This window comes from Cupressus sempervirens, chromosome 8 (assembly GCF_028749045.1).
Source record: "Cupressus sempervirens isolate cs-2001-9-10 chromosome 8, ASM2874904v1, whole genome shotgun sequence".
NCBI lineage: Eukaryota > Viridiplantae > Streptophyta > Pinopsida > Cupressales > Cupressaceae > Cupressus > Cupressus sempervirens.
Genome location: NC_143125.1, coordinates 64,088,373 through 64,101,948, shown reverse-complemented (window position 1 = coordinate 64,101,948; position 13,576 = coordinate 64,088,373). Strand labels below are relative to the sequence as shown.

The 13,576-nt window shown below is 32.3% G+C and overlaps 1 protein-coding gene across 1 annotated transcript; it reads right to left on the bottom strand.

Annotated features, from left to right (window-relative positions):
* Positions 1-8,269: 8,269 nt before the first annotated feature.
* On the bottom strand, positions 8,270-12,176 carry LOC149541627 (GDSL esterase/lipase At3g48460-like). Its single transcript, XM_089796094.1, has 5 exons — positions 11,889-12,176; positions 10,813-11,028; positions 9,474-9,616; positions 8,761-9,025; positions 8,270-8,668 (listed from the first exon to the last, which is right to left on the bottom strand). The coding sequence occupies exons 1-5, from the start codon at positions 12,151-12,153 to the stop codon at positions 8,391-8,393; spliced, it is 1,167 nt and encodes a 388-aa protein (XP_089652220.1). The 5' UTR covers positions 12,154-12,176; the 3' UTR covers positions 8,270-8,390.
* Between the last annotated feature and the right edge of the window lie 1,400 nt (positions 12,177-13,576).

Below are 13,576 nucleotides of genomic sequence, written 5' to 3'. Positions count from 1 at the left end.
TCAAAACCTAAGATAAAGTCACCATCGTTTGATCAATTGCTTCCCTTAATAGAAGAAATTCTTTCTTAATTTTATTTTTTTTCTCTTGTAATATATCTAGTAGAGAATGAAGTTGACTAGTTTGCAACAGGAGAGACGCCATTGTCTTCCTCTAAATCATGTGTCCATTAGCAAAATATGGGTTTCAATTGAGTCCATTTGTGCTTTGATGTGCTTGGTAGAGTCTTGCCATTTCAAACTATACTTGAATAGATTTGTAGTATTCTTGACACACACTCTAACCTTCTTTAGATTTTCTTGCAACATGGTATGAACATTAGTGCACTTGTTACATCTCTTAACTTTCCTTTTATCATTCATCTTCATTATGACCTCTTATGCTTTTTGTTCAAGGTGTGCAGAGTGATCTTTGAATGACTCTGTCAGTAGTTTCATTTGTTGTTCCAGGGAAAAAGATGTATCAATATGAATGTAAGGCATCATGAATAATCTTCACCACATCATCAATTAGACTTTTTTTCCTCAAAAATTCCTTTTCTTACCTCCTAAGTTTGAGGAGCTGGTTTGCATCATTCAAGGTCTGCTTTAGAATCACATTTATTGTTTTAACAAAATTTACAAGGACACCTGTAGTAGTTTTTTTTTTTTGCAATCAAAGGCCAATATGGAACTAGTAGAAGAAAGACAATAGTAAGGCATAAGATGGCTAATTGCACATAAAATTTATTAATTGACTAAAACTAAAAAGAGGGTCGTTCCATGGTAGTGTCTTTACTTGGAAAACTAGGCTATATATTCAACAATGATTTATGAAAAGTTTTATTATAAGAAGATGGATGCATTTTAGATTACTTCTCCACATCATGACATCATTTCTGTGCTGAAATCATTTCTCGATACCACTTGTTTGGTTAAAATCTTTTGGTTCAATATTTGACAAACACAAGTAGGTACTTTTTCCAAAAAAATTAAGTTTTTTGGGTTAATTTTATGGTTGAATTGCTCTAGGCACCACCATCAGTTTTGTGCCTTTATTTTTCAAGAGCATGTTACTTCTTTGTGCATAAGTTTTAGCTTTTAGAGAAAATCATTCACTTATGAACATTCCATCAAAGATGATGTATACTGAGGATATGGCTTTTCTAGCTATTAAGTGGAAGTTTCAGATTTTTTGAACATTCAAATAACTTTACTTTTATTGATGCAGCTGAACTATGAGTGCCTTTGTGTTCTTGATAAATGGTAAGCTTTCAACTTTTGTGAAGCCATTATGGATGCAAATGAACTGCAACTGGTGAGGTGTCAATTTTAAGGCAATTTTTGTTTCTATAGTATAGTTCAATTGCTAGAAATATTTCATCTAGAGGTGTCAATTGATAGAGTGTTAACTTTTCATGTAATTTTCTACTTTGGTTGGGTAGTTCTCCTTGCATTTGTAAATCTTGTTGCAGTCTTTAGCCTAATGATAGTTTGGTATTACATCTAAGGCAATAACATAGTTGAGTTAAAACTTTGCATTAAAGAAAACATCAAGGGATAATATTTGGATTGTGGATATTTGTAAATGGTTTTAGACATAGTTAGATCCTAAGTAGCTTCCCTCTATAATTTGAAGAATTGTCATATTATTTTCTTTTGTTTTGTTATGAAAGTGACAAATCAAAACACTATCAATTTTTGGCAAGTTTGTTGGAGACAAGACACAAGAAATTGTGATTCCAAGAAAAACATCTTATCACATTTGAGTTTTGGACTATGATATTATGGACTATGCATAACACTTCTAGTACAGAAGTCTCTAATGCCTTGAAACATTTTCATTCATGAATGAGGCCAAGGTTGAAAAATTTGAGACTAGGCTAGCCAAGATCTTCCATGAATCTTCCTTGACCTGATCCTTTAAAAATGCCACTTGAGCTGCTAGCTCCTTAGCAATCTTTGTTATCCATATGTATGACATTGTTTTTCTTTGATTCTATCCACAAAGTTACTATGTTCCAAACTTGGTCGTAGGAAAGAGCTAATAGGCTCAGTGATTGATTGTGTTTTAATATTATGTCTTAGATGCTCTTGCCAAGGAATTGATCAACAAGCAACCAAATAAGGGGTTATAGTTATATATGCACTCTTATGATGATGTGATTGGGACTGTAATTTTTTTTGTCACATTTATCTGTTTGAAAAATAGAGATTAGTTAGTGTTATTGGCTTTCATTCCTGATAAATAATTCTTTCCTAATTTTATTTTTCCCTGCAGTCTTCACAAGCAATGGTGTCTCAAGAAACAAAATTTAGACAGGCTATGCCAATTATTTCAAAGGATTTTCTCTCATAGGAGCCTTCTAAACTACACAAAATTTGATTCTAAAGCATAATTGCTCAGTGGAGACTCAGGATATCGTGCATATTTCTTCCTCCTTCCCATTGTTTTGTATGAAATAAATCATGTAATGAACAAAATAATGGTGTGGAGGTAGAAATGTGCATGATACCCTGAGTCGCATGCACCGAGAAATTATGCTTTAGAATCAAATTTTATGCAATTTAGAAGGCTCCTATGAGAGCAAAGCTTTTTCAATAATTGGCACAACCCATCTGAATTTCTACCAAGCATTGGTCTCAATTTCGATGAACATATCTTCCCTTTTATGTTGAATTTATGGTACCACCGTAGAAAATTAAGGGGTCTTGGTCACAATTTCGATGACGGTTGGTCGATTTTGCCATCCATGGTATGGCACCACTATAGAAGATTGAAGGGATCTTGGTCACAATTTTGATGACGGTTGGTCATTTTTGCCGTCAAAGGTTTGGCTTCACCATCGAAAAAGTCAAGGGGTGTTCATTGAAATTTTGACCAACGATGGACGCAAATGAGGAAATAAGAGTTCAGGTTGGACTAAGGAAATCGACGAACCTCTCGTTGGTAAGTCAACCTTTTTAAAGTCAAAATTTTGACGCATAATGACTATGACGAAAAATCAACAAAAAAAGATCGACGATAGGTTTAGTTGTCTATTTGACCAACTCTAGTCAAAATTGTGACCTTTCTCATCAAAATTTAGGGCTAAATTTACTAGTGACACTAATTGTTTTCTTGACACATACTAGTGCTCGACACTTACTATATATCTTGCTCGACTTGCATTATTTGACAACTTATTCTCAACATACACTTCTTACTCGGCATGCACTTTATGAATATGACTAAGTGTGTAGTCACTCATATTTCAAAACCAATTTGAGATTAACAGTTGGAATATATTTGTTATGAGAAATATGGTGGGAAATGAAATCCATCAATTTCAGGGGAGTTGGAAGTGGAATTGTTATAAAAGAGAAAATATAGGTCAAAACCTTTTTTTAATTTTGATTTTACTAGCTATATATGTCATCTATAACATATTTTGATATCAAAGGGAGAAAATATTATTTACATATAGTTTTTTGGTGGGAATTGGACCCATGATTTTCAACATTTTTAAGATGCTAAAGAATCATTATTAAACATTAGAAATGTATTGATTCAAGATTACAAATAATTATTAAAAATAATAATCCTAAACTTCACTCATTTCTACACATTTCATCAGTTTACTTCATTTTCAAATTCTAGATAATAATGCCACTTTAATGTCATTGAAGTTGAACAAATTTTCTTTTGTGAGTATTTTCCTTTATAAAAGAGTGACACAGGTTTGTGCAATACTACTTTCAACATTGTGTAAGACTGAGTAAGTTATGGTTGGTTGAAATATTAAAATGCAACTGCTAGAGTAGTTAGTAACATGTAATAGGTGATTTTATTTTATTTATCAAATCTATGAAGAGTTAAGTGGATCAATCACATGAGTAAGTAGAACGTGTTATGGTTATGTACAATCACAACTCATTTGAATGATTGATGAGTAGGTGTTGTGAAGATAAATTAAGTTTCTAGACAAACTATTTGTGTTCTTGGTCTATCTATGGTAGATTGAAAATCAATGACCAACATGGATAAATTAGTGAATTTAGTCAAACTGGACATGATATGGTGACATGTATCAATAATTATGGGTCATGATCTAGTATTCCAAGGATTGATAAAAGAGTGTCATGAATAATCTATCTAAGAAGGGTTTATTTGATCAAAATGTGTTTGATTGTTCTTCATGGATTCAAATATAAAGTTAATTATGGGATGATAAGGTATATGAAATTCATTGTATGCATTGCTATGTATTTTAGGTGTGTGGTGTATGATCGAAACATTTAAATTTAAGTTGAAAGGAAAATGTGTTAGGGAAAGTTTAAGGCAATAGAATAATTAGGGTTTCACAAAACATTATATATTTGATGAATGAAAAAGATTTGAAGTGTTGATCATGGTGCGGTTAAAGTGGGAAGTCATGATCAAGCAAGAGTTTAGTGTGGAATGAAGTAAAGTGTAAAGTATGCACTACATTGGCTTTGATCAAGTAAAGGAGGTGCTATTTAGCAAATTATTCTACATGTTATTCTCAAACAATTGCAATAATAAAATCCCTTAATCGGGTGGATCCAAACAAGTCCTCTATCATAAATCCTTTAACAAGGTAGCAATTTAATTAGTGTTCTAAGTCCTCTAACAAGGCTACTCTTGATGGGGACACAACCCAAGAACAGAATGGACACAACAAAAAAGGGAAATTATATTAACTGAGAAAATAAGCTAGTACAAATAGTACAGAGAAAATAAACTTCAGAACATGCCCTAAGGGCTTACAATAGCATAAATCTGGAGAATGTTTCTCCTTTTAGCACCTCCTCTCAAACTCCACTCCGAACTACCTTTTACAATGCCAGAAATCTCCTTAAATAGACCCCGGAGGGTTAACGACTAGGAGTACATTCTAGAAAGTGCTAGTAGGCATCCACCAACGAAATAGAAGGTTCCAGAAGCTGCGTTAGAAGTCGGTGCAAATCTAGAAGAATCCAGAAACGGTAACCAAACTTCTGGGAGGCATAACTTTTGAACCGTAGCTCCGATTGACGAACCGTTTACATTTTTGGAAAGCTCTCAAAGCACTCTATAGCCCTATGGACAAGCTTCGCTCGTCCCCCATTTTTCAACCCTTTTTGAGGTCATTTAATGCCCCAAACCTGACTTTGAAGCATTCTTAGAAGGTCTCCAAAACCCGAAAAACTGCAATAACTTTCAAACTGTGGGGCCTATTGACCTAATTCTTTTTCTGGAATGCTCTAAATCATGATTACATTCATCTGGCCAATTCACACCTTCTAGTTTACCGAAATGATGGCCCAAATACATGCTCCTATTTTTTCAAGATTTTCAAACGCACTGATAGTTGAACTATGAGAGTTGGAACCTTTATTTGAGCCAAATGGGTATCCAAAAATGTAAAGACATGAAACAGAAACTAAGACTAAGTACATTTTTTTGGGTGACACGGGATTGCCCTTATACCTCTGGATGCTCCTGCATCAACTCTTGATAGGGTATATCTCCTAACAAGGCTAGAGGTAAATCCCTTGACCAAGTGACCCTTAACAATGTCTTAATAAACTCCTAACAAGATTAAGCTCCTAACAGACTACTCTTTAGAAGAGTTCACAATTTGTGGGCACTAACCATCATGATTTTCACCCAAGTTGGGTTTCCATGAGACCAAAATATCTATGTCAAGTGTTGCATTATTTTTTGAACGTGTTTATATGTTTAATGCTTTCATTTGTTGTTATTAAGCTTCTATTGTAATAAGGGTTTGAGTGGTTAAAATGTTGTATAATCGGTAGATTACAGATTCACTCCCCTTCTCAATAATATGATCCCTTAGGACTAATACTATGAAACATCATTTCTTCCACCAAACCCTCGTAATTAGAGTTTGAAAATGGTTTATAATAAATTGCATCTAAATTGTCAAAAACACAATGGTATCAATTGAAACTACAACCAAATAAAATCTAGTTAAAAAATAAGACTATTTCCATTGTGTTTAGATCCCTAAGATGTCATGCAAAGCTCTACCGTACAATTCATTGCAATATTAAATAGCCAACAAGAGTGTAAGAAAATGATGTAAGTTCATGGCATTTTTTACCACCAATTTACATCTAGATCAACCCACTAGTCAACAAAACAAGATTATTTAAATGTTTCCTTAGTATCCACAATGGCTACAAACCAATTTCTAATCTTCCACTTACTAGAAACCAATGTTGTCAATTATGAAAACTTTCTGGTAACTTCAGCAATTTTGGTGAAGACTTGCGTATTTGATCCCATATGTCGTAGGATCATTAGAAATGATCTAAATAGACCTTATGACATCCAACGCATTAAAAATCACATAACTAACCCATATTGACCTAGGTGCCCCTACACCATGATTGAATATTTCATATTGCAATTTTATTTTACTCAAGAAAAAAAAGTCTTTTTATAGACACTCAATAAACATATGCTTAATTGATTGAGTATTAATGACCCCGCTACTATCTTTTCACTAAATTAGCATGATGTTTTTCATACACTTGTGACCAATACTCATATTTTGTAAAAATCAAATGTTATCACTTCTTAGACTTTTGTACTTAAAAATAATTAATAATAACTAATTTGATATTCTATATGGATTATAAACTTGTGTTAAAATAATTTTAGAATATTAATATGTAAACTTGGTTCTTTTTACATCAAAAAAATTGTTAAACAACATTTTTATTTGTACAAATGAGTACACGAAAAAAAGCTAGTTGAAGAGTGGTGTATAACTAGTTGCAAATATCAATATTTAGTTGTATTCTTGTGAAGGGGGAACATTCCAGAGGTATGGGGTTATATCAAACAAATTATTTGTTTTTCCTTCAAAGTTATTTATTTTCATATTATGATGAAGCTCTAGAAGAAGGCACTCTATTTCACCACAAATGTTTATTGTTTTACATTTCAGAGCGTATTGTAGTTTTGAATGAGCCAACAAACTGAGATGGTTTCCACTTGTACCAAAGGTTTTAAAAAGGAGTTTTTATGGTGGTACGTTGGGCCTAAGAGAACTTATGATAACACTGCATGAGGATATTTAATTAATAAAATTCAAAGGTTATTAATACATTGAAAACTACATAATAATGTGGCCTAAAGCTTTTCTCCATCTTATTTTGTTAAAGACAATCTTCAGGCCTAGTATCTCTATGCATACATGTCTTACAATTATTTGAGGACAAATAGAGAAAATACAAAATATTTTAGCCAAATTTATAGGGATGAGTAGGAGAATGATGTTTGAAGATGGAACTTGAGAATTGGGATATTATAATCATTATTCTCATTAGGTTGCAACCTAACATATTCATCCCTATGACATATTATAACTTATTTGAAAATTTAGTAGTATAATCTCTATATACTAATTTCTCTATCTACCAAGGACTTTACCAAAATATACCATGTCATTCTTTTGTAAGTTCCTTTTTATTTGTATTTATCGTTGTTGGTTGGATGACTCGGTAGACCCTCAAACTATGACTACATCAAATGGTATTAAAGGAAAATGTTGGAAATCCTAAAGTGGAGGTTGAATTCTCAGGGAAAAGATAAAGTTATGTTTGTTGATAGATCACAAAATTGAGCAAGCTTGCAAAGATGAGTTGCAAGAACATCACTTTAACTATAAGACAATTGTAAGGATTTATGAGAAGATTGTTGAATTCAAGGTAGTTAAGTGAGGTTTATGTTTTCTTGATAGAGCATTAGATGGAGATAACTTGCAAAAGTGATTTATGGATAAACCTCCAAGTGTGCGGAGGTCACAAGGACTTACAAGAAAATTGTCAAGTTTTAGGCACAACATATTAATAATTTGATAAGTGTACAAGTAGAGCAAGGGGTGAATAAACCATTAACTACGAGCTAATTTGCACAAGGAAATTGAATGTGAACAAAGGAGATTCTACTTCAAATAATGTTGATGTTGAGAGAATTTGATAAAATAAGGAGTGCAAGCAATGGACTTTTAAGTAATCATAAAGAAATAATGCTGGCTTCAAATGATAATAATGAGCCTCCTTTCAAATATCACTAAGTATGATCAACAACATCCTATAAGTATGATGACTATCTTGAATTGGTTGACAAAAAGTTATTTGTTTGTAGTTCATGAGGGAGTTCCATAAGAAATTATTGCACTTTGCAAATCCTTATTATTATTTATTACCACAAATCCTTATTATCATTATTATATTTTACCACAAATTCTTATCACACTAATTCATACAATTAACATTTGAAATTTACTTAGAACCTAATTAAAATTATTTAAATCTTAAAAAATAATACAATCAAACTATAATATGTTATATTTTATAATACTTCTTCACTTCACTACTACTCATTCTATAAACCTTCAAATGTATCCGCTATGATAACATTTCTTCTTGGATAACAATGTACTAAAAGGAGGGTTAGTGAATTCTCCTTGCAGAAACATATTGGCAATCACTTCATTCAAGGCCTCTGTAAAATGGATGCCATCCCAATTCACGTATTTGCTTGGATTTCCACATGATGATGCTTTCTCACCACTAATAGGACTTGGGTCAGATTCCCCACAGGTAGCAAAAATATCAAAATTATAAGTACCCCCACCAGCTCCACAACAAGCTTTCTTTGTATCACTAAATCCTACAAAATAAAAACAAAAACATAATCAGTAAACAACTCTAGTAAACCATGTTAAAAATACATACATTCGTACGTTTGTAACCACGCCATACCATATTGAGTTGGATTCAAGAGGATCTTAGTATGTGCACTACTGTAATCTGCATATACAATTGCTGTGTTGGGATGTTTACTCCTCAGTCCCTCCAAGCCCTGTTGCAACAATGCATTATGTGACTGAGCTTCTTCATTCACACCTTTAATGCATCCATATTGATCTCGCTCTGCAGTGAAGCCCAAGGTCATTGCCATTGGCAAACAACCTGTGAGAGGTAATCCTTCTACTACCATATATGTTGCTCCTCCTTGAATTAATGTCTGCAATTTTTTTTTTTCAATCAAATAGCTATAGACCATTCAATAAGATTCATTTAAAATATGAACAATTAACAAGTCGTTAGTTCTTATTATGATGGATCATAGAATGCAATTCCAAACATTGATTTAAAAAAACATATATAATCAAATCCAAAACAAAACAAATTTGTAATAAAAATGAAGTGTAAAAATCTGATAATGTTAACCTCTTACCATAAGCTTTTAGTACCAACTAGATCAGTTCACAGAATTTAGTGAATATAAAGTCTACCCTATTCCTTCAAGAGGGAAAACAAAACAATAATCTGGGAAGAAGTATACAACTATTACTATCAATATGTAACTATTATTCTGCCAAGCGCCCACTAAGTAGATTTAATCAATAAGGGCATGCATTTACTGAATAAGTAATGATAACATGAGTTTTCTTCTGAACAAGATATTTTACCTCCAAAACCTGGAGAATCTTGGCAACAGCTAGTGTCCTAATTGTGCCATTGGAAATGTCAGAGCCAGTTATATAAGCATAATCATTCGCTCCAATTTCTCCCACCCAGTATAGGGCTTCAGCAGAAGTACTATATTTGCAGTCTGCACCAAATATTTATAGCAATTAATATTCATTTAAAACACACCCTCCTCTTCTTCTTAAGTCTGATAGTTTAAACATCACACACTAAGGCTTAATTCTTAGGCTAAAAGTGTTAAATAGTCAAAGTTAACTTTTTACAATTTTAATTTCTTCCTTGGTGTGTGATGTTTGAGAGTTGCCCACCTAGAAATAGTAGATTTATTTATGAACAGCACAGCCCATAACTCTATTCATAGATACAAAAAGAATTGGTAAGGGCATAAGCTGATTATTGGCATGTGATTTCTTTTTGTCTAATAGAATATATTTCAAAGGACTACCTGTATCGAGGTGATCATAATCCATAACTTCATTTATAGATACAGAAAGAGTTAGTAGTTGACAATTGGTTCTTCATTTTTTATATCGAAGGACTGTACAATTAGATGATTACAATCTTCAACTTCAAGGTTATCAGGTTTCTATATTCTACACTAATGAATTATATTTTCAGTACAATTACAATCTACATGTTTAATATTATCAGGTTTCTATAATCTATACTAATGAATTATATTTTCTGAGTTCGATTGTATAGTAATTTTTAGTATGTAAGTTATTATACAATCAAACCCAAAAAATATAATGCAACCTATATTTCATTCAGAAATTAATGACCAGATGAGTATAAAACTAAAGGATTGGTGATGCAATATGCTGATTGTGGGCAAGTTACTTTTGTGCATAGACCATATTTCAAAGGCCTGCACACCTAGGAGATTATAAAACTAAAGAAATGGTAAGGCACTAAGCTGATTGTTGGCAAGTCTAATCACCTAGTGGTGCATATACTCTATGTCAAAGAGCACCCCTGTTTTGCCGTTAAGGTGACTTAGACAAAGCAATGATTAACTTAGCACAGAAAGTAAATAAGATTTTTTCCTCTTAGAGAACAGCTTGTTAATACACTTGAGCAGTGTAAACCCCTGTGCCTGTTTTGTAACATGGTATGCTTTACTATGCAGACATTGGCAAGCAAAAGTGTAAAAGTAAAGTAAGCATAATGAGATGAGTCTTGAAGTTGAATATATTAGCAACCAATCATCTCTCAACCTAGTGTGGTTCATTCCCCTCTTCTTCATTAAGAAGAAAAGAGCTCAATGTTGATTGATCCATAGTTGCATTATTCAATAATATATTGAGACGAGTCAATTACCTGTGTTCGCCTCTTTGCATGTTTTATCCATGACCGTGTTGTACCATTGAAGCTGAGTTCCCAAAGATTGAGGAGTCTGATTGAAACTGATGTTCCTCAGTGTATAAAAGTCATGATTTATCGCAGTTGATCCAGCCACAGCAAAGTTAACACCGTAATCTGCCTTTCCCTTTATGTGGGTGTATGGTTGAACAAATGGGAGCGCAAGCGCTTGAGCTGTCACATACACACAAATTTTCAGTCACAGTTTATGGAAGGGTTATTCTTAAGTATCACACTCTAAGGAAAAAATTTAAGTTGGAAAAAGTAAGACAATTTTGACTATCTAATATTTTTAGTCTAAGACTCAAGCCTTCCTATGTGATGTTTAAGCCATCTGCAAAAGTAGAAGTTTTATCAACTCCACCTCAACAGATGATAAATCAATTTTTTTGTTAAATGACTTGTAGTAGTAATATATTACTTAAGATATATAGTTGCCACTGCAAAGTGTAAAACACTTAAATGATTTGTAGTAGTAATATATTACTTAAGATATATAGTTGCCACTGCAAAGTATAAAGAATAGGAAGTGTAACAAACAGATATATAAGAAAAGTGAATGTTTATTCTATGATTAAACATGTTTGAGTTGGAGTACTACTAATATGAGAGAGTAGATAATAACCCAATGCTTCATCTAACTGAACATCATGTAGGTCAAATGAATACTACATGGACCATTCACTTTCATTATAGCCTAGTGCATGCTTCATTTATGCGCCTATCATAGAGATGAAATGGGTACTAAGTCGACCATTTACTCTCATGAGAAATATAGATTCTTGTGAACCATTACTCATAAAATATGGGCCAATGAATCAAAACTTGAAAAATACCCATTTAATGCTCATAAGAATACCAAATAGATCATTATACTCATGAAATAAAGTCTCGTTATGAAAAATTATATTTGAGTTATGATAACAATACTATAGTTTAACTCATGCTGCTTAGGAGATATACGAATGTTCACACTTATAATCTCAAACACCAAGAGCCATGAACCACGAGAGGCGATTGAGTAGCTTGTTTACCTACAAAGTCGATGACAAGGCGACCATCTGAGTAACGATTAGTAGGCCTGTGGAAGTACGTTTCGCCATAGGGGAGATGAGAAACTCCTTGAAAGTTACTGGGTCCAACTCCAGATCTGGTGTTGCCTGTATCAGTCAGAGAGTCACCAAAGGCAAAAATTTTAGAGAAGCAACCCGGTGGTATTTCTGTAGATTCTCCACGTATAACCCAAATTGATAGTGTCAACTGAAACACGAGCAAACCAGCAAGGTTGGAAATCTCCATGGTTGAATACGTTGGACAGTGGCATTTAGGATGGGGAAGTCAGTGGTCATTATAAATGTGGCCGTGGACATGAGTAGCTGGGACAGGTCCGTTCCATCATGATTATTTTTAATGTTGGTGGTGGGGAAGGTGACACATTTTTATGCCTACAGAGGTGCAATAAATTTGTGATTTATTGTAGGAGACTGACCAGTTTGACTGGTGTGATTCGGTGAAGCTTTAATGGCGTGATCTTCGGTTAGAATAGTGAAGAACCCACGAGGAGCAACGGTGAGATTTTAAAATTTAACCCAGAAAAAAAAAACCTCTTAGAATTCAAAAAAATGCTTTTATTTTCAACTTTGTATTTAAAATCTATGATACTAAATTCATAATAATATCTGACTAATAGGTAGTTATATGGATAGAAACTTATCCATAAGTACAATCAAGTATGTGTATTAATTTTTTTGAGGAATATTTTTATTTGTACATTTAATTTTGAAATATAGTCTTTAAGTCAAGATAAAAGACATGGTGTCAAGTTTCTATTAATAATATTATTAAATAAAATAATCTAGAGTTGAATCAGATTTCATTTTCAAAAATTTGGTATGCAACAAATACTACCAACAAAGAATTGTTTCATGCTATTTAAAAACATTTATTGGGTTGTCAAAGGTGACATGATTTTTCTAGATTTTGTTTTAAGATAAGATTGTATATATCTTTTTGATTGAATTTGTTGCAATATCATAATGCATATAATAATATTCAATTTCATTCAAGATATTTATATGATTAAAATTTAATCAAAATACTTAATGTACTATAAATTTAATGAAAATATTTATACAAAGATTTCAAAGAGGTTGAAATAAAATGGACAAATAATTGCAAATATTTCATTGTTGGTGGAAAAACCTTTCAAATTGATTAGATTTGTCAACTCAAAATGTTATCATATTTATGGTTGTCATTCAAAGTATTAATAGGTTTGACAACATAACCAAAAAAATTAATGCACAATTAAAAAAAAATTAAATTGAATGACAATATATTGTTGCAATGGTTGGTTCTAACACCATGAGATCTAAATAGTACATATGAAGGCCAAAATATATGATATGCACATTAGTTTTGTCTCATTCAAACAATTTAATAAAGTTTTTTTTTCCTTTTTATTGAAGAAAGCTAATAAATTACAAATAGGGAGAGACAAAAGGCTGCAAAAAAATTTAAGAACTAACTCAAACAATTTAATAAAGTTGACATTTGATACAATGAATTAAATACATCAAGGACATTAATTTAAAAGCAAGAGAGAAAGCAACCTTAATTTTTGCATTGAATATCAACCAATGGAAAGTTGATGTACCAAATAAATGTCACTTATATAAAATTAAATATAAATTATACTTAATTGTTTTAATTCTACATGCTC

Excerpts from the sequence above, each read along its gene's own strand:
- LOC149541627 (XM_089796094.1), bottom strand. The coding sequence starts at position 12,153 with ATGGAGATTTCCAACCTTGCTGGTTTGCTCGTGTTTCAGTTGACACTA. Across the intron at positions 9,617-10,812 it reads ATGCAAAGAGGCGAACACAG|ACTGCAAATATAGTACTTCT; the intron begins GTAATTGACTCG and ends TATTTGGTGCAG. Across the intron at positions 8,669-8,760 it reads CTTGAATCCAACTCAATATG|GATTTAGTGATACAAAGAAA; the intron begins GTATGGCGTGGT and ends TTTATTTTGTAG.